The sequence below is a fragment of the Neofelis nebulosa genome, chromosome 10, assembly GCF_028018385.1.
Source record: "Neofelis nebulosa isolate mNeoNeb1 chromosome 10, mNeoNeb1.pri, whole genome shotgun sequence".
NCBI classification, from domain to species: Eukaryota; Metazoa; Chordata; class Mammalia; order Carnivora; family Felidae; genus Neofelis; species Neofelis nebulosa.
This window is the reverse complement of record NC_080791.1, coordinates 54,950,459-54,975,616: the sequence shown is the minus strand read 5'-3', so window position 1 is coordinate 54,975,616 and position 25,158 is coordinate 54,950,459. Positions and strand designations below refer to the sequence as shown.

General features: G+C 38.2%; 1 protein-coding gene across 6 annotated transcripts in view; it reads right to left on the bottom strand.

Moving 5' to 3' along the window:
* GDPD4 (glycerophosphodiester phosphodiesterase domain containing 4) overlaps positions 1–25,158 on the bottom strand; it is a 177,868-nt gene that overhangs the window by 130,266 nt on the left and 22,444 nt on the right. For all 6 annotated transcript variants that reach the window (XM_058687680.1, XM_058687682.1, XM_058687677.1 and 3 more), the window contains exons 3-4: positions 24,481–24,584; positions 1,511–1,604 (exon numbers count right to left, since the gene is read on the bottom strand). In XM_058687680.1, the coding sequence (XP_058543663.1) occupies positions 1,511–1,604; positions 24,481–24,584 (198 nt within the window). The remainder of the gene's footprint in view (positions 1–1,510; positions 1,605–24,480; positions 24,585–25,158) is intronic.

Sequence of the window (25,158 nt, the reverse complement as noted above, 5' to 3'; positions counted from 1 at the left end):
GGCTTAGTTTAATGGCTCCATTCTCCACTTGGTGGTGCTGTTTAGCCCGCTGAGGTCAATCAGTGCTGGCTAGGGGTGAAAAGAGCTTCACCCTACTCTCTAGTCTCTGGAGTGGGAAGTTCCCACCCTCACAGAGGCACAATAAATCATCTGTAATCCCACCTTCCATCAGAACCCTGCCTTTCACCATCTGTGTCCATGCTATCCACCTACTAGGTGGTGCTGCTCTCCTGGGTTCTATCTCAGGCTGTGTTTCAAAACCCCACACTTCAGAGACCCCCCCATGGCTCAGACCCACTCTGATCCTCTGGGGGATGGTTTTGCTGTGCCATGGCCAGTGCTGGCTTGTCCCAGGAAACAGTCACGTGACCACACAGTTGTAGTGGCTCAGAGCTTATGATAAATCACAACACAGCCAGTTCCAAGGTTTTCTGTCCTCAGCCAATGTCTTTGTTCCTATACTAGTGATAGGGCAGCTCTATGGCACTTGTCCAGTCTTTTGCCCACGGATAGGCTGAGTTGCCTCTACCAAATGCACTCCAAGCATGGGAACTGCTTCTTCCCATGTGATCCAGGGGATCCTTAGACCTCGTTTGCCCAGACCTGAGGCTCTACCCTGCTTCCTCGCCAGAGCACCACTAGGCACTGAGCTCTGAAACTTCAGACTCTGCGCTCCACTATTTATAAAAAAACTGGTGGTACTGAAACCTTCGCCTTTCCCCCCATCAATGGTTTTGGGGAACAGTTTTCTTGTACAGTTCTCTGTGAGTATTTTCACTTTTTTTCTTCACTGTTAGTTCACCTCTCTCCAATTGGGATCTCTCCCTACCACAGCACCCTCAGCTCTTTTCTCCCACACATCAACTCTCTGCAGTTATCTTCCATGGGTCATTTTTTCTGTTTTTAGACTTGCAGCTTAGCTCTCTAAGACTTCTGATTGGTTTTTTAGGCGTTCAGAATGATTTGATATTTATCTAGCTGATTGGGGGAGGAGGCAAGCTTAGAGTCACCCTACTCCTTTGCTATCTTAACCGTCCTCTTGAGGACTAGCATTTGCACAATAGGATAGGTTTGACAAACTACCTAATTTGTAAGGCCAAGGAAGACTGGTTCTCAGGAGATTAAATATGAAATGAGATAGCTCAACATGTAAAGGTACAGCTAATGTGAATCTGTTGAGTGTTTAAAATAACAACACTGAATGAACCATAAAATAGGCCATGAAATAAGACTAGAAAAAGGATGGTCTACCACCCTTTCAAAGGGAAGATTTTAAGACAGATCCTCTAGTAGAACAAGCCTTTTTTTTCCTCCACCCATCCCTTGTGCCTAAGATTCAAATAGCTAATATAAACTCCAACTCTGCTAATACAAGAGTAATCTTGGGTTCTGAAGACTCCTGGCACCAATTGGATACCATCCTAGATAGGAGCACCTCATGAGGCTACTTGGGAAGAGAGTAGGGGAAATGTGAAACATTACTCACCAACAGCAATGAAACACTACTCACCACCAGCAATGAAGAGTAGGCAGTCAGGATCCCAAATAAACTCAGCAAAACAATGGACCAAAAGAACCAGTATCCTGTACCTAGAAAAATGACCCTGCAAAAATGTGTTTCAATCCTTAAAATATAGCAGAAATAAGTAGTGTCTGTGTCAAGGGTAGGGAATAAGACTGGACTAGATGAGGCTTAGGAAAATGGAAGGAGGTAAGAGAAGAAATCTGAGAATAGATCTGTGAAGAGCTCTGGAGATATTTAGTTGAAAGTTTTAACTTTATCCTATAGGCAACTGGGTACTTTAGTAGGGTTCTGTATAAGTGGTATGATTTTTTTTTAATTATTTAGAATATATACTCAAAACTTATGCCCTCTTTAAAAAAATCAACATAATAATACAGAAATTCTGCAATGTCAAAAGAGAAAAAGCCATCCATAAGTTTACCACCTTAATAAAATTAATGTTTTCTGGGGCGCCTGGGTGGCTCAGTGAGTTGAGCGACCGACTTAAGCTTAGGTCATGATCTCACGGTTTGTGAGTTCAAGCCCTGCGTTGGGCTCTGTGCTGACAGGTCAGAGCCTGGAGCCTGCTTCTGATTCTGTGTCTCCCTCTCTCTCTGCCCCTCCCCCACTCATGCTCTGTCTCTCTCTGTCTCAGAAATAAACATTACAAATAAATAAATAAATAAATAAATAAATAATAAAATTAATGTTTTCCATTTTGGCATGGTCCCTGCCCATTTGCATGTATGTTTTCATATATAGCTGCAATCACAGCCACCATATTAACTGCTCTATGCTAGAGCTAAGATATTTGGGCCCTTTTTAAAAACAGTTCGAACGTGTTCTATTCCTTAAGTATGTTATGAGAAAAAGCTGCTAATAATATGCTAAGAGAAACAGTGTTATTCTGGTCTACGTATTATATGTCAAATAATTTGAACTCATTTCCAGATAAGAGGAATTACCTTCTCTTCATATAAAACCTGGAGAAATTATAACTTAATAATATAAAATTTAGATTAGTGAACATATAACCACATTAAAAACAATAAGGGAAATTCTCTTTCCTCACAGGCTTTAAGACACATCAAGAACAAAGAAACAGGCAATCAGCCATCCTAGTGAGAGCTATCCCAAATCAAGACACTGGGAATAGTATTCTGTAGAATATGAACTCACAACTAGAAATCCAAAAGCATCAAATAATGTCAGCAAATGAATTCAATAAATCCAACAAATAAAAAACTTGCACTTAAGAAAATATAATGGCACTATCAGAAAAGAATCACAAAATAAATATATTTAAGATGTTTAGAGAAATAAAGGAAGGACTAACATGCATGTAACAAGAATATAATGCTTTGGGGTTTTCAAACAAGATTTAAGTAATCTCTACACCCAAAATGGGGCTTGAACTTACAACTCCAAGATCAAGAGTCACATGTTCTACTGACGGAAGCAGCCAGGTACCCCAAGAATATGATGTTTCAATATGAGCACAGGGATAATAAAAAAAAAAAAACAACAAAGTTCTTGGGGAAAAAATGAAAGACAGACTTAGTATCAGTCTAGATACAGTCAAAGGATTAATCAAACAGCTTAACCAAGAAGTGACACCAACTTTGCTTTCAAGTGAGAATGGAAAGTTAAGGTTTGCCATTTAATGGTGCCTCTACCTTTTCTAATCATTTCCCTGGCTACATTAGATTTTTTCTTTTTTTTTTTTTTACTTCCTTTCAACCTTATTTTGTATATTCAATCACACATAAATATTATTAGTTCAATTCATCTGCTGTGAACTTCAGGCAAAGGAAGAGCTGTGGTTTTATTTCTCTCTCTCCCTTTTCTACCACTTCCTGTCCCATTAATCTGTACTCATTCTTGGTGGTGGTGTGTGCATGTGGTGAGGGGAGATAACAAAAGGGAGTGAGAAGAATGAAAAGGAGTTAGCTTAAGTGACTGCCTACACATCAGTGGGACTTAAAAAAGGAAGTCTTTCTTGGTCATCACTCCTTTAATCTGCAAATATACAGTTGCTGGGAATATACAGTAGGCTCACTCCATATGGATTGTCCAATGCAGGCTTCTTCTGACTTAGTATTTTCAAGCAGTTTTCTCCCTGCTCTGGGCCATTTGCTTTATACCCCCTTAGCAGCATAATCACATCCCCCTTTTAGATGGAGGCCTTCTCATTCAATACAGAAAGACTTTTTAGGGCAGACTAGTCAATGCAGCCTCCTCACCTAAATCCACATTTGCTGCACCAATCCTTAAAAAGACCTTCCAGGACCCTTTCTCTGCTTTCCCATAGCTGCAAGATGCAGCTTTCTTGTACCTTCCCCAAATACATTTCCTACATACCACAATGCTTTATATTAGTCCCACCAATTTATTGTCAGCTGACAGTAATTCTGAGGGGGGAAAAAAAGACACATTGTGGTGAGGCATTAGAAACTTTCACATAACATAAGGAATGGGGAGACATGTCTAACCCCACAACACACATGGGGGGAAAAGGGAAGTGATAGTTACTCCATCAAAAATTCTGCTCTAAAAGGGAATAACAACTAAAAAAGCTGGATGATATGTTCTTTAAAATCTAAATGAAGGCATCAGGGAGCCAATAAGCAGTGACGAACTATGGAACCAAGATCCAAGTAAGAGAGGAAAATCCACAATACATAACTTGTCATTTGGGTGATTTTTCTCTAGAAGAAGTGGCTGAGATAGAGATATCTTGCAGGGCAAGGAGGACAAAAATATGGGGAGGGTAATCTGCTAGACACTATACACTTTGATTTAGGACCTTCTAGGGCTAAATCTTAGGAGTAAGCACAAACCAAAAATAGACTGCTTCTGGGGGACTGAATCATAACTTTGAACAATTTAAGTATGTAATACTGAATTAAGGTGAACAGGATTTGCTAATACACCTAGGTATTTGTCAGACTAACTGAGAGGACATAATGTAATTCAAGGTCTCAAATTACCTATACAACTTATTATATACAATACTGCGCTTAAGCAAAACAATCAGTCATGCTAAGATAGGAGACCACATTAGTGAATGCCTAAAGAGATGACAACATAAAAAGATCTCTGGCATATCTAGGTAAGAAAGGTATTAGACACAGACTTCTAAATAAATATCCTTAAAATGTTTAGACTGTGACAAAATTAAGAATTTCAGTATAGAACTATTTAAAAGGAGACCAATTTAAAAAAATAAAAGAATTTGTTAAACAAAGAATAGGTCAGAAAAAAATATCAAAAATGAAACAGAGACACACGAACAAATATACAAAAAATAAAGAAAAGTAAGACACTTGGGGATAAAGAAAGGAGGTCTAATATACATAAAATTGAAGTTCCAAACGTAGAGGTGATAAAAAATTGAGTAAGAACATCTGAAAAGAGAGTGGCTGAGAACTTTTCCAAAATGATTAAAATATTTTATTGGTCTGGGATCAGTCAGTAAAGGATTTATTATAGGGATCAGACCTTATGCTGTTATAGAAGCCACTAGAGAAGGCTATATAAGTCTGTTACATCTGCTCTGATATTTGGCCTAAAGTTGCTAGAACTCAGGCCAGCAGTCGGGAAGGAAAACTGAACCTGACATATGAGAGAACTAAACTCTATAATGAGCAACTGGAATCCACAAGAACAAACTGAAACACATGAGGATAAACTGAAACCCATGTGGACACACACAATGGAACCTGTGTCTGTCTTTCACTGGGTCAAGCATTTAGCTAAGCTAGTCCAGGGTACTGCTGCCTCAACATCCATTTTGTTTGGCCAAGTGGGCTGCAAGGAAGTTAAACTGACATTAGCCCCCTCAGAAACACATGCCCTATACAGCACCCCAGAGTCACAAGCAAATATAAATTCCTGATGGGACTCCCCCAACAGCACTTGAGATCAGATTTCCTCTGCTCCCTGGCACCTGTATGCCTTATGTGCCCCTTAGATATGACTCTCATGGGGCTTACCAAACTCCCGCTCTTTTAGTTTGAATTGACCAATGTGGTCCTAGCCCAGTAACCACTCCATCCAAGGACACTAATAAAGGCATGTGTTGGGGCGCCTGGGTGGCGCAGTCGGTTGAGCGTCCGACTTCAGCCAGGTCACGATCTCGCGGTCCGTGAGTTCGAGCCCCGCGTCAGGCTCTGGGCTGATGGCTCGGAGCCTGGAGCCTGTTTCCGATTCTGTGTCTCCCTCTCTCTCTGCCCCTCCCCCGTTCATGCTCTGTCTCTCTCTGTCCCAAAAATAAATAAAAAAACGTTGAAAAAAATTAAAAAAAAAAAAAAAAAAAAGGCATGTGCCTAAGTCATGCCTCTCTGTCTAAACTCTGTCTTGACCTTCCATGTGCCCCCTTGAGGTGTGCCATGTACATCCTCTAGTACCTATAAGTAATAAACTTCTCTCTTTTGATTTTTCTTGTGGCCTGTTGCTGAACCACCACTCACTACTGTTGTTGCCTTGACTCATGATCCAGCACCCTGTGATCCACAGAAAAGAATGTTAATTTAGCAAAGTTATAATACACTGCCTCCAACCTTGATGATAAGAATGAGCCGTAGAAAAAGTTGGTGCCTTTGGTCATTGAGCTGCACACTTATATGGCCTAGGACACAGAGAAACTAAAAAAGAGATGGCAGGATTAGGGAGTATGTAGGCCAAGGTACCACCCCATGCTCCAGCATGAAGGCTGCCATAATGCCTGGGCACACCAATGATCTTCAGATTATAAAACAATGGCTGCTGATTCACTTCCCACATCCAAATTTTATGCAACTTTCTCGTGTGCCTAATCCTAACCCAATCCTATACTGGCAATAGAATTCTTAGAAATGTAGTTTCAGTTTAGCAGTCCCAGATAATATAAGATCACAGCCCACTCATGGTCAACTTGGAATCCATACACACCTCTACTAACTACCCTTATTTTCTAATATGATGCAATGATCTCTCATAGAACCAAAAATACACCAATCCTCTCTCCAAGAGAGGTTAGAGTTCTCACCACAGGGTGATGGTTATACCTCCAGTTTAAGTACTGATATATATGGTTAACTACTATTAACACACCCTATTATGAAAAAAGAGAAAAATGTGTGTGTATGTATGCACACTTACAATACATATATACATGTACATATATATATGTATATACATATATATACATATATATGTACATGTATATATGTGTATGTGTGTGTGTATATATGTGTGTGTGTGTGTGTGTGTGTATATATATATATATATATATATATAGAAGGAGGGAAGGAGAGAGGAGCAAGCAGAATTCTGGCCCCCATGAATTCTGTCCTCTGGTGTCACACCAGTGATGATGTTATATTAGATGGTAAAAGGAACTTTGCAGACATAATTAAGGTTACTAAACAGCTGACTTTAAAACAGGGAGATTAACCTGGATTATCCGGGTAAATTCAGTGTTATCACATGAACTCTTAAAATCAGAAGAGGAGGGCATAAAAAGGAAGTAAGAGAAATGAGAAAGAAGAACTCAGAAATCTGAAGTTTGAGAGGACCTGACACACAGTTCTTAGTTCTGAAGACAGAGAAGGTCACAAGCTAAAGAATTCACTGGCTTTGAGAAGGTGAGAACAACTTCCATCTGACAACCACCAAAGAAAGGGCACTTCATTCCTACAATGAGAAATACATGGATTCTGCCAACACTGAATAAACCAAGAAGTGGATTCTCACCCAGTCTACACATAAATGCTCAGGCCAGCTAGCACCTTGATTTCAGTATTATAAGATCCTAAGCAGAGTACCCAGCTGAGTACCTAAGCAAAGTACCTAAGCTGAGCATGACTGACTTATGACCTACAGAACTATAAGACAATAAACAGATATTGTTTTAGGCCACCCAATTTTCAGTAATTTGGTATAGTAACAATGGTAAAACTGCCCATAAAACTTACTTGTGACATTAGAACCTGTGGGAGCACACTCATATATACAACTTCTATTTGAAAATGGACTATTTAGTGAGAATTCTGCTTGCTGCTGAGTATGTTTCTTCCAACTATGCATTCCAAAACTAGAGAAATAACCATAGAGTGGGATTGGGATGTGCTAGACCCACTATGGAAATGGACCTCAGCCAGGAGGAGGGGCCAAGATGGCAGAGCTGCATGGAACTTTTTTCTCCCTCTCTTGTCCCTGAAATACAGCTAAATCAACACCAAACCATCTTGAAAATGGTTTGCAAATAGTTTCCAAACCTAGAAAACTGATTTGAGGATTAACACAACAATCTGCACAACTTGAACCACAGAACTCAGCAGGTACGTGGTGTGGAGAGGTGAACTGGGGTAGACAGAAGCCACAGAGGGTAGAGAGCTGCTTTTGCTTGAGCAGAAAGAACAGAGACAGGGGGGAAAGTACAGGAAAAGCACTCCCTCACCCCACAAAAGCAGCTGGAGAGAAAGAGTGGACGGAACAAAAAAAGAAAGGAGAAAGGGACTGCAAAGGGCTGAACAAAAAAAGAAAGAAAGGAGGAAGGAGAGGGTTTGAATTCCATTAAGATGCTATAAACAGGAGAGCACGGAGCTTGAAACTCTGCAGCTCAATACCTGGTGGGAGCTCTGGTGGGAAGAGCTAATCCTCAGGAGCAATGAAGTCCAAGGGGTCCTCAGGCCACACGGGGAGAGGTAGTTCCCCTGCTGGGAGGACATTTGGTAGAGGCTATGTGGCCTCCCCACAGGCAAAGGTCCCTGCGGACCCCAAACAGCTACATTTGCTGGTGTTGGAACAAGGATGTGAGGGGTGAAGTCTGGTGTCAGATGGGTATTGTGATTTACCATAATCCCTGAAACGCTGCTGCTACACAATCACACGAACTTCTGGGGTGGGCTAGCACCCAGCCGCAATCTCTGGACATCTGCAGCCCAACAGTCACACAAACATACCAGGGGGCTGGCCAGCACCCAGCCAGTGCTCAGCGAGACCCTCCCCTAGAGGGTCTGAGCAGGCCAAAGCTGCAGGACCCTCAGAAGTGAAGGGTTTGGAAACACAGCCCCATCTTAGATAAAATTCAGAAGGGAGGTGCCAGCTGGCAGGTTGATGGCTTGGTCATGTGCAGCATAGAAGTGGGGAGTGGACAGAAACTCTTGCTGATTGCTGGTCAGCAAGAGTACAGAATTCTGATACTAGAGACTAGGTAGCTGGGTGACACCATTTTCTTTTCTTTTTTTAATGTTCATTTATTTTTGAGAGAGAAAAAGAGAGACAGAGCATGAGCGAGGGAGGGGCAGAGAGACAGGGAGACACAGAATCTGAAGCAGGCTCCAGGCTCTGAGATGGCAGCACAGAGCCCAATGCGGGGCTCAAACCCACGAACTGGGAGATCATAACCTGAGCCAAAGTTGGATGCTTAACCAAATGAGCCACCCAGGCGCCCCTAGGTGATGCCATTTTCACCCCTCCTGCACATGCACATACACGCCTACACATGCCACAATAATCCATGCCAGTAAACTAAGCAATGACATCTCGGGGAGAATGGAGCTGCTATACCAAGCCCTGTCCAACTGGGCCAATCATGCTAGATGAACACCACAAAATCTCTCTACCTGCTTAGTTTACAGACTATAAAGTGCTTCATAGTTTGACTTCTAGGGGAAAGTGGATGTAATTTCAATTGTATTCATCCTGTTCACTGGTACATCTACTCAATTTTTTTTCTTTTCTCATTCTTGAATACAGAATTTATTTTTATTTTCCATTTCTATAAAAAAGATCTTTCTTTAATTTTTGTACTTTATTTTTTACTTTTTAATAAATTTTTTAAATTCTATTTTACTGTCATCATTTCATTTTATTCTATTTTATTGTATTGATTTTCTTAAATTTCAAACATTTCCATTTCTTTTTCCTTTTCTTTTCTTTTTATTTCTATTCTGTCAAGCTTCTTTCAAAACCAGGCCAAGACACACCTAGGAATTAGCATCCTTTATTTGATTTTTTGTGTTGTTTTTAATTTCTATTTAAAATTTTTTTATTTTATTAATTCTTTTTCTTCCTTCAAAATGATGAAATGGAGGAATTCACCCAAAAAAAAGAACAGAAAGGAATGACAGCCAGGGACTTAATCAACACAGGTACAAGCTTGCTTGTCTGAACCAGAATTTAGAATCATGATAATAAGAATACTAGCTGGGGTTCAAAATAGCATAGAATCCCTTTCTGCAGAGAATAAAGAAGTAAAATCTAGTCAGGACAAAATTAAAAATGCTATAATTGAGCTGCCATCTGGAATAGATGCCCTGGCGGCAAGGATGGATGAAGCAGAGTGGTGAATCATCAATACAGAGGACAAACTTATGGAGAATAATGAAGTAGAAAAAAAGAGGGAAACTGAGGCAAAAGAGAATGATATAAGAATTAGAGAACTCAGTGACTCATTAAAAAGGAATAACATCCGAATCATAGGGGGGGTCCAGAAGATGAAGAGAGAGGAAAAGGGGTAGAAGGTTTATGTGAGCAAATCATAGTAGAAAAGTTTCCTAACCTGGGGGAAGACACAGAAATCAAAATCCAGGAAGCACAGAGAACTCCCATTAGTTTCAACAAAAACCAACCATCAACAAGGCATATCATAGACAAATTCACAAAATACTCAGGCAAGGAAAGAATCATGAAAGCATCAAAAGAAAAAGAATCCTTAACCTACAAAGGAAGACAGATCAGGTTTGCAGCAGAACTATCCACAGAAACTTGGCAGGCCAGAATGGAGTGGCAGGATATATCCGATGTGCTGAACTGGAAAAATATACAGTCAAGATCTTTAACCAGCAAGGCTGTCATTCAAAATAGGAGAGATAATAAGTTTTCCAAACAAAAACTAAAGGAGTTCATGACCACTAAACCAGGCCTGCAAGAAATTTTGAGGGGGATTCTCTGAGGGGAGAAAAGATGAAAAAAAAAAAGACCAAAAGCAACAAAGACCAGAAAGGACCAGAGAACACCACCAGAAACTCCAACTCTACAGGCAACATAAGGTCAAAAAATTTGTATCTGTCAGTACTCGCTTTAAATGTCAATGGATTAAAGATCAATCAAAAGACATAGGGTAACAGAATGGATAAGAAAACAAGATACATCTATATGCTGTTTATAAGAGACCCACTTTAGACCTAAAGACACCTTCAGATTGAAAGTAAGGGGATGGAAAACCATCTATCATGCTAATAGTCACCAAAAGAAAGCTGGAGTAGCCATACTTATATCAGACAATCTAGATTTTAAAATAAAAACTGTAACAAGAGATGAAGACGGGCATTATATCATAATTAAGGGATCTAGCCACCAAGAAGATCTAATAGTTGTAAACATTTATGCTCCAAATGTGATGACACCCAAATATATAAATCAATTAATCACAAACATACAGAAGCTCACTTCAACACCCCACTTACAGCAATGGACAGATCATCTAAACAGAAAATCAACAAGGAAACAATGGCTTTGAATGACACACTGGACCGGATGGACTTGACAGATGTATTCAGAACATTTCATCCTAAAGCAGCAAATATACATTCTTCTCCAGTACACATGGAACATTCTCCAGAATACACCACATATTGGGACACAAATCAGCCCTCAACAAGTACAAAAAGAGTGAGATCATACCATGCATATTTTCAGACCACAACACTATGAAACTTGATATCAACCACAAGAAACAATTTGGAAAGATAACAAATACTTCAAGACTACAGAATGAATCCTACTAAAGAATGAATGTGCTAACCAAGACATTAAAGAGGAAATTTAAAAGTACATGGAAGCCAATGAAAATGATAAAACCACAGCCCAAAACCTCTGGGACGCAGCAAAGGCAGCCGTTAAGAGGGAAGTATATAGCAATCCAGACCTTCCTAAAGAAGGAAGAAAGGTCTCAGATACACAACCTAACCTTACACCTTGCAGAGCTGGGGAAAGAACAGCAAATAAAACCCAAAACAAGCAGAGGATGGGAAATAATAAAGATTAGGGCAGAAATCTATGCTATCGAAACAAAAAAACAAAAAAAAAACCAAAACAAAAAACAAAAAAAACCCAGAACAGATCAATGAAACCAGGAGCTGGTTCTTTGAAAAAATTAACAAAATTGATAAACACCTGGCCAGTTTGCTCAAAAAGGAAAAGGAAAGGACCCAAATAAAATCAAGAATGAAAGAGGAGAGATCACAACCAACACAGCAGAAACACAAACAATAAGAGAATGAACAATTATATGCCAATAAAATGGGCAATCTGGAAGAAATGGACAAATTCCTAGAAACATATAAACTACCAAAACTGAAACAGGAGCAAATAGAAAATCTGAACAGACCCACAACTAGTAAAGAAATCGAATTAGTAATCAAAAATCTGCCAAAAAACGAGTCCAGAGCTGGATGGCTTTTCAGGGGAATTCTACAAAACATTTAAAGAATAGTTAACACCCGTTCTTTTGAAGCTGTTCCAAAAAATAGAAATGGAAGGAAAACTTCCAAATTCATTTTATGAAGCCAGCATTACCTTGATTCCAAAACCAAAGACCCCACTAAAAAAGGAGAACTACAGACCAATTTCCCTGATGAACATGGATGCAAAAGTCCTCAACAAGATACTAGCTGACCAGATCCAAAAATACCTTAAAAGAACTATTCACCATTACCAAGTGGGATTTATACCTGGGATGCAGGGCTGGTTCAATATCCGCAAAATAATTAACGTGATTCATCACATCAATAAAAGAAAGGACAAGAACCAAATGATCCTCTCCACAGATGCAGAGAAAGCATCTGACAAAATATAGCATCCTTTCTTGATAAAAGCCTTTAAGAATGTAGGGATAGCAGGATCATACCTCAAGACCATAAAAGCCATATATGAAAGACCCACCACTAATATCATCCTCAATGCGGAAAAACTGAAGAGCTTTACCCCTAAGAAAAGGAACATGACAGGGATGTCCACTCTCGCCACTGTTCTTCAACATAGTATTGGAAGTTTAGCCTCAGAAATCAAACAACACAAAGAAATAAAAGGCATTCAAATCAGCAAGGAGGAAGTCAAAGTTTCACTCTTCGCAGACAACATGATACTCTATATGGAAAACCCAAAAGATTCTACCAAAAAATTGCTACAACTGATCCATGAATTCAGCAAAGTTATAGGATTTAAAATCAATGCACAGTAGCCGCTCTGGAAAAGTGTGGAGGTTCCTCAAAAAATTAAAAATGAACTACCTTATGACCCAGCAATAAAACTACTAGGAATTTACCCAAGGGATACAGGAGTGCTGATGCATAGCGGCACATATACCCCGATGTTTATAGCAGTGCTTTCAACAATAGCCAAATTATGGAAGCAGCCTAAATGTGCATCAACTGATGAATGGATAAAGAAAAAGTGGTTTATATACACAATGGAATACTACTTGGCATTGAGAAAGAATGAAATCTGGCCATTTGCAGCAACGTGGATGGAACTGGAGGGTATTATGCTAAGTGAAATAAGTCAGTCAGAGAAGGACAGATATCATATGTTTTCACTCATATGTGGATCTTGAGGAACTTAACAGAAGACCATGGGGGAGGGTAAGGGGAAAAAATAGTTACAGAGATGGAAGGAGGCAAACCATAAGCAACTTAAATACAAAGAACAAACTGAGGGTTGATGGGGAGTGGAGGAGAGGGGAAAATGGGTGATGGGCATTGAGGAGGGCACTTGGGATGAGCACTGGGTGTTATATGTAAGCCAATTTGACAATAAAGTATATTCAAAAAATAAAATCAATTCACAGAAATCAGTTGCATTCCTATATACCAACAATGAAGCAACAGAAGGAGAAATCAAGGAATCTATCCCATTTACAATTGCAACAAAAACCGTAAGATAGCTAGGAATAAACCACAGAGGTGAAAAATATATACACTGAAAACTATAGAAAGCTTATGAAAGAAATTGAAGAAGACACAAAAAAATGGAAAAAGATTCCATGCTCCTGGATAGGAAGAACAAATATTGTTAAAACGTCGATACTACACAAAGCAAACTACACATTCAATGCAATCCCTATCAAAATAACACCAGCATTCTTCAAAGAGCTAGAACAAACAATCCTAAAATGTGTATGGAACCATACACCAAAAGACCATACCAAAAGACCCCGAATAGCCAAAGCAATCCTGAAAAAGAAAACCAACCAAAGCTGGAGGCATCATAATCCTGGGCTTCAAGCTGTATTACAAAGCTGTAATCATCAAGACAGTCTGGTACTGACACAAAAACAGACACTCAGATCAATGGAACAGAATAGAGAACCCAAAAGTGGACCAAGTGTATGACCAACTGATCTTTGACAAAGCAGGAAAGAATATCCAATGGAATAAAAGTCTCTTCAGCAAGTGGTGCTGGAAAAACTGGACAGCGACATGCAGAAGAATGAACCTGGACCACTTTCTTATACCACACACAAAAATAAATTCAAAATGGATGAAAGACCTAAATGTAAGACAGGAAGCCATCAAAATCTTCGAGGAGAAAGCAGGAAAAACCTCTTTGACCTTGGCCTCAGGAACTTCTTACTCAACATGTCTCTGGAGGCAAGGGAAACAAAAGCAAAAATGAACTGTTGGGACCTCATCAAAATAAAAAGATTCTGCACAGCAAGGGAAATAATCAGCAAAACTAAAAGGCAACCAACAGAATGGGAGAAGATATTTGCAAATGACACATCAGATAAAGGGTTAGTATCCAAAATCTATAAAGAACGTATCAAACTCAACACCCAAAATACAAATAATCCAGTGAAGAAATGGGCAAAAGACATGCATAGACACATCTCCAAAGAAGACATCCAGATGGTCAACAGACACATGAAAAAATGCTCAACATCACTCATCATCAGGGAAATACAAATCAAAACCACAATGAGATACCACCTTACACCAGTCAGAATGGCTAACATTAACAACTCAGGCAACAACAGATGTTGGCGAGGATGCGGATAAAGAGGATCTCTTTTGCACTGCTGGTGGAAATGCAAACTGGTACAGCCACTCTGGAAAACAGTATGGAGGTTCCTCAAAAAATTAAAAACAGAACTACCCTACAACCCAGCAATTGCACTACTAGGTAATTATTCAAGGGATATAGGTGTGCTGTTTCAAAGGGGCACATGCACCCCAATGTTTATAGCAGTGCTATGGATAATAGCTAAAGTATGGAAAGACCCCAAATGTCCATCAATGGATGAATGGATAAAGAAGATGTGGCATATGCATATATATATACATATATATATACATATACATATATATATATACATATATATACACATATATATATGTATATATATATATACACACACACATACACACACACACACACACACACACGCCATGGAGTATTACTTGGGAATCAAAAGGAATGAAATCTTGCCATTTGCAACTACATGGATGGAACTAGAGGGCATTATGCCAAGTGAAATTAGTCAGAGGAAGACAAATATCATATGACTTCACTCATATGTGGAATTTAAGATACAAAACAGATGAACATAAGGGAAGGGATGCAAAAATAATATAAAAACAAGGAGGGAGACAAAATATAAGAGAATTAAATACAGAGAACAAACTGAGGGTTGCTGGAGGGGTTGTGGGTGGGGGGTGGGCTAAATGGGCAAGGGGCACTAGGAAGGACACTTGTTGGGATAAGCACTGGGTGTTATACCTAGGGATGAATCATTGGAATCTACTCCTGAAATCATTATAGCACTATATGCTAACAAACTTGGATGTAAATAAATAAATAAATGGACCTGATCCAATTGCCATCTGTTACCTATCATCCAAAAAAGAAAGCCTTATTCTGACTAGTGAATCACAGTGGTGTTCTTACAGCTCCAGAAATTCATGTCAGTTCAGTGTCAGTGTCCATTAATTCCCCGAAAGTACAACCCCAATGCACAACCACCTTGGTAAATGGCCAGAGAGTCTTTGGGGGAAAAACTAGGAAGAAGATGGACAGAAGGAAGAAATACTTTTGGTCATGTAGCAAGGTCCTTCTGCAAGGCCTTCTCTTCATTCAAGGGACAATTTATTTGGTAAATGAATAAAACTGAGAGCAGGCAAACAACAGAAAAGATGAACAAAGCTAAAAGTTGAATCTTTGAAAAGGTAAAATCAACAAACCTTTAGCGAGACTAACCAAGGAAGAAAGCGAGGACCCAAATAAATAAAATCATAATGAAAAGGGAGACATTCCAATCAATACCACAGAAATGAAAATGACTGTAAGAGACTGCTACGAACAACTATATGTCAACAAACTAGACAGCCTAGAAGAAATGGATAAATTCCTAGAAACATACAATCTACCAAAATGAATCATGAAGAAATAGAAAATCTGAACAGATCAATATTGAATGAGACTGAATTAGTAATAAAAAACCTTCCAACAAAGAAAATCTTGGGACCAAGACTGCTCCCCTAGTGAATTTTACCAAATATTTAAAGAATTAATACTGATCCTTCTCAAACTCTTCCCAAAACTGAAGAGGGAAAACACTCCCAAACTCATTTTACAAAGCCAGAATTACCCTGATATCAAAGCCAGATAAGGGCACTACAAGAAAACTACAGGCTGATATTCCTGATGAATATAGATGCAAAAATTCGTAACAAAATATTAGCAAGCCATGGGTCGCCTGGGTGGCTCAGTCGGTTGAGCCTCCGACATCAGCTCAGGTCGTGATCTCACAGTCCGTGGGTTTGAGCCCCATGTCGAACAGCTCGGAACCTGGAACCTGCTTCAGATTCTGTGTGTCCCTCTCTCTCTGCCCCTTCCTCACTTGTGCTCTCTCTTTCTCTCTAAAATAAACATTAAAATTTAAAAAATTTTTAAACAAAATATTAGCAAGCCAAATTCAATAGCACATTAAAAAGATCATATACCATGATCAAGTGAGATTCATCCCAGTGATGCAAGGATGGTTCAACATATACAAATCAATAAATGTGATACATTACATTAATAGGATGAAAGACAAAAATCATATGATCATCTCCATAGACGAAAAAAAGAGCACTTAACAAAATTCAACACCTACTCATGATAAAAATTCTCAGTGGGAAAACGGAGAAACAAACTCTTAACTATAGAAAATAAACCGATGGTTACCAGGGAGGAGGGGGAGGGGAATGGATTAAATAGGTGGTAGGGATTAAGGAGGGTACTTGTGATGAGCACCATTGTATGGAAGTATTAAATCACTAAATTCTACACCTGAAACTAAATTTACACTGTATGCTAACTGGAATTTAAAACTTGAAAAGAAAAAAAAACTCTCAACAAATAAAATATAGGAAGAATATACTTCCATACAATAAAGGACACATATGACAAGCCCATAGTGAGTATCTCACTCAACTGTGAAAGGTCGAAAGCTTTTCCTTGAAGATCAAGAACAAGACAAGAGTGCACACTCTCACTACTCCTATTCAACATAGTACTGGAAGTCCTAGCCAGAGCAATCAGGCAAGAAAAGAAATAAAAGGCATCAGAATCAGAAAGGAAGAAGTACGACTGTGTCTACTTGCAGATTACATAATTTTATATACAGAAAATCCTAGACTCCACCAAAAAACAGTTAAATATAATTAACAAATTAACAAATACAAAATCACCACACAAAAATTAATGGCATTACTGTACACTAATAATGAGTTATCTGAAAAAGAAATAAGGAAAAAATCCTATTTACATTAGTATCAACAATAACGTACTTAGGAATAAATTTAACCAAGGAGGTGAAGGTCTATGTACTGAAAAAGATAAGACACTGAGGAAAGAAAGTGAAGACACAAATAAATGGAAAGATATCTCATGTTCATGATTGGAAGAATGTTATTAAAATTTCCATATTACCCAAAGTCATCTACAGATTGTCCAATCCCTATCAAAATTTCAAAGGCATTTTTCATAGAAAACAATCCTAAAATTTTTAAGGAACCACAAAAGACCTTCAATAGCCAGAGCAATCTGGAGAAAGAACAAAGCTGGAGGCATGACACTCCTTGATTTCAAACTGTATTACACAGCCACAGTAATCAAAACAGTATGGTTTTGGCATTGAAAAATAGACACATAGATCAGTGGAACAGAATAAAGAGCCCAGAAATAAAACCATGTAATAAGGTCAATTAATTTATGGCAAAGAAGCCAAAAACCAAGAATGTACAATGGGAAAAGAGCAGTCTCTTCAATGAGCAGTGTTGGGAAAACTGGACAGCCACATGGCAAAGAATAAAACTGGACCACTCTGCTATACCATACACAAAGATCAACTCAAATGGATTATTAAAGATTTTAATATAAAACTTGAAATCATAAAACTCCTAGAATAAAACATAAGCAGTAAGCTCCTTGACATCCATCTCGGTGATGATTTTTTGGATTTGACACCAAAAACAAAGGCAACAAAACAAGCAAGTGGGACTACATCAAACGAAAAAGCTTCTGCCCAGCAAAGGAAGCCATTCTCCAGATTTCACTTTCATCAAAATAAAAAGGCAACCTATTGAAAGGGAGAAAATATTTGCAAAACATATACCTGATTAAGGAGTTACTATCCAGTACACACAAAGAACTCATACAATTCAAAAGCAAATAAATAATCCAATTATAAATGGGCAGAGGATCTAAACAGACATTTTTCCAAAGAGGACATAGAGATCAGCAGGTACCTTTTAAGGTGCATAGAAGTTATAGCAAAGGGAATACAGTCAATGGTATTGTAATAGCATCGTATGGTGACAGATGGTAGCTATACTTGCAGTGAGCACATCACACAGAATTGTCAAGTCACTATATTGTACACTTGAAACTAATGTGTGTCAACTATACGTCGATAAAACAAACCAAAAAAAAAAACCCAGTGGATAGAACAAAAGAGGAATATGGGACAAGATGGAGGGAAATATGTTAATATGAATGTAGGGGCTATTAATGCAAAATTGTATATAGGCATGGAAGAGGATTGGTCCAGTTTACATCCCACTGTGCTCCAATCCTGGTTCCATTCTTGTGAAGAATAAGCTCATCCAGAGATGAACATCTCATATACGAGGAATATGCTAAAGAAATGCTTGAGTTGTTTAGGATAGAGAAGAGAATATTTAGGGGAATGATGGCTGTCTTCAGTTGTCCTTCACTGTATGAGGTGCTAGATGGCAGAACCAAGACCAGTGAGTAAAAGTCACAGGGAAGGCAGGTTTCAGCTTATTATAATAAAGAGCTCTTAAAAACTTAGAGCTCTATAAATAGGGAAAGACTGAAACATAAAACTGTACGTGCCCACCACTTGAAGTTTTAATCAGAAATTAGAAGACCACCTGGAAAGATTATTTAAAAATATGTTCGCCATGTAGAGAACTGGAACAGTTGGCCCCAAGGTCCCTTCTGACTCTGTGAGTCTACATCTTTAAATGGGATTCTGCTGAGACTACTAGATACTAGCCCCCCACACATACCCCTCCTTTTATGGGTAAGTAGGCTCTACCTACTCTCTGCGTACACTACTAATGAAACTTTTTCCCTAAGAGAAAGATTAGAAGTCTACTACAATACTTTTTCTTTATTATTTTACAGTTTATGAACAGTATTTACATGAGATTCTCCCATTTGCCCCTCAAAACAGTCTCGTGAAATGGGTACAGCCAGAGTTTGCTTGCTCTCTCTCTCTCTCTCTCTCTCACACACACACGCGCGCGCACACATAGAAGCACATATGTGCACATGCACAAAGAATGAATACACACAAATTCATACACAGACCCATGCTAAAATACATGCATGAGGTAAATTTCAACCTTTATTGTGATCATAACTGATGCTTATCAAATGTAATTGGTTATTTTAAAAGTCAATCCAAATGAAATCTGAATAAGCTCCATCTGATTGTCAATTTTCTGGTTTTAATATTATATAATAGTTTTACAAGATGTTAATACTGGGTGAAGCTAGGTAAATGTTGCATGGGACCTCCTTGTATTTTCTTTTCAACTTCCTGTGAATCTATAATCATTTTCTAATAATTTTCCAAATAAAGTCCAAAAAATCAAACTAAAATATGATATCACACTGGTACTCATGAGAGAGCGAGCAGGTAGGGAAGAGGAAGGCATGAGTGCTGATACATAGACACATGTACCCCAATGTTTATGGCAGCACTTTCAACAACAGCCAAATTATGGAAACAGCCTAAATGTCCATCAACTGATGAATGGATAAAGAAGATGTGGTTTATATATACAATGGAATACTACTTGGCAATGAGAAAGAATGAAATCTGGCCATTTGCAGCAACATGGATGGAACTGGAGAGTATTATGCTAAGTGAAATAAGTCAGTCAGAGAAAGACAGACATCATATGTTTTCACTCATATGTGGATCTTGAGAAACTTAACAGTAGACCATGGGGGAGGGGAAAGGGGAAAAAAAAGTTACAGAGAGGGAGGGAGGCAAACCATAAGAGACTGTTGGATAATGAAAACAAACTGAGGGTTGATGGAGGGTGGGGGAGAGGGAAAAGTGGGTGATGGGCACTGAGGAGGACACTTGTTGGGATGAGCACTGGGTGTTAAATTATATTTTAAAAAAAAAAAGGAAGGCAGAAGACAGAAAGATAAACTAAAAGCACAAGAACTTTAAAAATAAGTCAAAGTAAAAACGGGCCTAAAAGATTTTAAAAATAAACAAGTGGGACTACATCAAACTAAAAAGCTTCTGCACAGCAAAGGAAACCATCAACAAAATGAAAAGGCAACCTACCAAAAGAAAGAAAATATTTGCAAATCATACATCTGATTAAGCAGTTAATACCCAAAATTTTTAAAGAACTCCTACAACTCAATAGCAAATAAACAACCCAGTTTAAAAATGGGCAGAGGATCTGAACAGACATTTTTCCAAAGAAGACATTCAGGCCAAAACTACACCACTAATCATCAGGGAAATGCAAATCAAAACCACAATGAGCTATCACTTGACAACTGTTAGAATGGCTATTACCAAGAAGCCAAGAAATAACAAATGTTAGTGAGGATGTGGAGAAAGGGGAACCTTTGTGCACTGTTGGTATGAATGTAAACTGGTGCAGCCACTATAGAAAACAGTATGGAGGTTCCTCAAAAAATTTTAAATGAAACTAACCATATGACCTACCAATTCCACTTTGGGGTATTTATCCAAAGAAAATAAAAACACTAAGTCAAGAAGATATATGCACCCCCACGTGCAATGCAGCATTATTCATAATAGCCAAATATGAAAACAACCTAAGTGTCCATCAATGTATTAATAAAGAAAAATGTGGTATATGTATATACAATGGAGTATTATTCACCCATTAAAAAAGAATAAAATCTTGCTACTTGCAACATCATGGATAGACCTTGAGGGTATTTATGCTAAGTGAAGTAAGTCACAGAAAGATGAATACTATATGGTCTCATTTATATGTGTAATCTAAAAACAAAACAAAACAAAACAAAACAAAAACCAGCCTCATAGATACAAAGAACAGATTGGTGGCTGCCAGAGGCAGAGCATGGTAGGTAGGCAAAATGGGTGAAGGGAGTCAAGAGGTACAAATTTCAGTTATAAAATAAATAAGTCATGGGGATATACAGCATGGTAACTATAGTTAATAATACTGTATTGTACATTTGACAATTGCTAAGAGAGTAAATCTTAAAATTTCTCATCATAAGAAAAAAATATTTGCAACTATGACAGATGTTAACTAGACTTATGTGGTGATCATTTTGCAAGATCTACAAATATGAAATAACTGTACATCTAAAACTAATATAATGTTGAGCATCAATTATACCTCAAAAAAAGGTGTTGGTGAGGATGTAGAGAAAGGAGAACCTTGTGTACTGTTGGTGGGGATATAAATTGGTACAGTTAACTGTGGAAAACAGTATGACGGTTCCTCAAAAAATTAAGAATAGAGAGCCACCTGGGTGGCTCAGTCAGTTAAGTGTCTGACTTTGGCTCCGGTCATGATCTCACAGTTCTCAAGTTCAAGCCCCACACTGGGCTCTGTGCTAACAGCTGAGAGCCTGGAGCCTGCTTCAGATTCTGTCTCCCTCTCTCTCTTCCCTTCCCCTGCTCACGCTCTCTCTCTCTCTCAAAAATAAATTTAAAAAAACATTAAAATTTTTTTAAAAATTAAGAATAGAGCTACCATATGATCCAGTGATTCCACTCCTGGGTATTTATCCAAAAGAAGTGAAAACACTAACTTGAAAAGATATATAACCCCTATATTCATCGCAGTGTTATTTACAATAGCCAAGACATGGAAACAATCTAAGTGTCTACTGGTGGATGAATGGAGAAAGAATATGTGGGGTGTGTGTGTGTGTGTGTGTGTGTGTGTGTGTGTGTGTGTACAGACAGTCAGACAGATAGATATTATTTAGCCATAAAAAAAGAGGAAATCTTGTCATTGTGACAACCTGGATGGTCCTTGAGGGCATTATGCTAAGTGAATAAGTCAGACAGAGAAAGACAAATACCATATGTTTTCATTTATATGAAACCTTAACAACAACAACAACAAAAAATCCTAAACTAAATGTAGAGATACAGAAAACAGATTGGTGATTTCCAGAGACAGGGGGTGAGGGTGAAGGTGGACAAAAAGGTGCAAACTTCCAGTTATATATATAAAGTCTTGATGTAATGTACAGCATAGTGACTGTAATTAATGATACTATATTATATATTTGAAAGTTATTAAGAGACTATATCTTAAATGTTTCCATTACAAAAATTTTTTTTAATTTAAGCTAGCTTAAATTTAAACTAGAATTTTTAACGATGGGTTAAGCGATGTATGTTAACTAAATTTAATATGGTGGTCATTTTGCATATATACAAATATCAAATCATAATATTGTACATCTGAAACTAATAAAATGTTTTATGTCAATTATATCTCATTAAAAATTTTTTTTAACTGGGGAAAATTTTCTAAATACAAGAAATGAAACATTTTTGTATTCCAAGTACTTTTTAATAACTTAGAACTGATCCATAAATAAAGACAGCATGGGGGCGCCTGGGTGGCTCAGTCGGTTGAGCGGCCGACTTCAGCTCAGGTCACGATCTCACGGTCTGTGAGTCCATGAGTTCGAGCCCCGCGTCAGGCTCTGGGCTGATGGCTCAGAGCCTGGAGCCTGCTTCCGATTCTGTGTCTCCCTCTCTCTCTGCCCCTCCCCCGTTCGTGCTCTGTTCTCCCTGTCTCAAAAACAAATAAGCGTTAAAAAAAAAAAAATTAAAAAAAAAAAAAAAGACAGCATGTAAACTGATAAGAAAACTCACTAAAGATCCCACAAGATAATAGGCAAGGGAAGAAAACTAAAAAGAATATAAATTAAACTAGTTTTAACACTTAATCAATGATTAAATTAAAACAAAAATTCTATATAGAAAATTAATAAAAATTATTCAAAATAAGAATAGCTAGTGCTGTCAATGGTAGGTTAAAATAGAAACTCTCATATACTTCTGTTGTGAATAACAATCACTACCACCTTTTGAGAAAGTACTTCAGCAATAGGCATAATGAATTTTACAAGTGTCTATTCTTCTTGACTTAGTAATGCTGCTTGTGGGACTCTATTCTAAGATCTAAGTCAGAATACAAAGCTTTTCTGCACTCTTATTTTATAAAAAACAAGAAAATTGGAAACACTCCTAATGCACAACAATAAAAAGTGGTTAAGTATATTATAGCATCTTCATGTCATGAAATATTTTAAAATCATCTTAAATGATATTCTGTTTTTGGGGCACGTGGGTGGCTCAGTCGGTTGAGCTTCCGACTTCGGCTCAGGTCATGATCTCACGGTCAGTGAATTCAAGCCCCGTGTCGGGCTCTGTGCTGACAGCTCAGAGCCTGGAGCCTGTTTCAGATTCTGTGTCTCGCTCTCTATCTGTCCCTCCCCCGCTCATACTCTGTCTCTCTCTCTCTGTCTCAAAAATAAGTTAACATTAAAAAATTTTTTTTAATTTTCAGTTTTTAATAATTAGTCAAAATATAATTGTAAGTGAAAAGGCAAAACAAAATTATATATACGTATGGTATGAGCGCAATAATATAAAAATAAGCGTAGAAAAAAAGGTTGGAAAATATACCAAGAAGTGACTGTCACTCAAGAATAAGACTAAACCAATTTTTATATTTTCTAATTTTCTGCGTTTGAAACAAACCATATTTTACTTCTACAAAGGTAAAACTAATCAGTATTCCATTTTTTAAAAAAGCCTCATATCCAAACATATACCCCTTTCTCCCCAAAATACCAAATAATGGGTAAGATTTGCAACCATCAAGCCAGAGAAACTGGAAGAGCTGGGAGGAGTCCAGGATGAAGAGTTTGGCCATGAAAGGGTACCAAGAAGGACCTGCTACTGTGTTCAGAGTTCTAGGAAGCTCCCTAAGGGCAGAAGGAAGAGGCAGAGGCCAGAGGTAAGGCAGAGACATGAGGGTTGGTGAACAGAGATCATGAAGACCAACTAGTGTAGGCATCAACAACCCAGACAAAAGACTGAGGAACAAGGTGTCAGGGAATCATCTGAATAAATACTGGGGATACTGGAAAAACAGAGAAAGCTTCCCACTGAGCCAGATTTGGTCTAAATATGAGAGTGAGCCCAGGTGGAAGGTAAACATAGTAAGTGAGAGTGCTGAGCATTCTTCCTCCATCCCAACATTAGGCATCTTATCCACCTGCTGTGCAAAGCCCAATTTTGTCCACCCTCTGTCTTATGCCACCAGATCTTTTCAGCCTGAGATTCAATCCTGGTGGCCAGCAAACCAAAGAGCCTCTACCCAAATGAAAATACAAAACATGAAACTCACCAGTCAAAGCCAAAGTATTCATTTGATGTTTCTATCCACACGAACAGCAAAACCACAGACAAGAGAAATGAAATAATCACAAATGGGAAAAATATTTTCTCTTTCTGGGAAGATAAAGAAAGAAGTATAAATTAGATCCATTTATCCATGTCACCTCACCAATATCTGTATATTCTTGTCAAAGGTCTGTATAGGTGCAGCTCATTACCCTCTGGAGGCTGGAGTGACCACTGTATTCTCTTTACCCCTGTGGAATTTTATATAAGCCTATTTCTAACATTTATTAGTTAACTGCAACTACATGCTTATATGTTTGTATTTGGTGAGACAGTTTCTTCTTTGAGGGAAAGGAACTTCTGTTACACACCTCTACCCTGCCAATATCTAGCATAGTTCCTTAAATGTCACTGTTTCTTAACCATCTTGCATTTATCCACCTCTTCATCTACCAAGTGTTTGTTTGGTAACTCATTCATTGAGTAATTCATTCACTCATCATTCATTGGTTCATTTAGTCACTTATCTACCCAAACTAGGGGGATAGAGGACAGGTTAGGAAACAAGGCTTTTTTTGAGTCGCTTCTTTGTGCCAGTACAATGCTAGAAATTTCACAAACTACTTTCATTTGCTTAAAATTTCAATAACAGCCATATAAGTTGGGTATTGTTAACCTCACT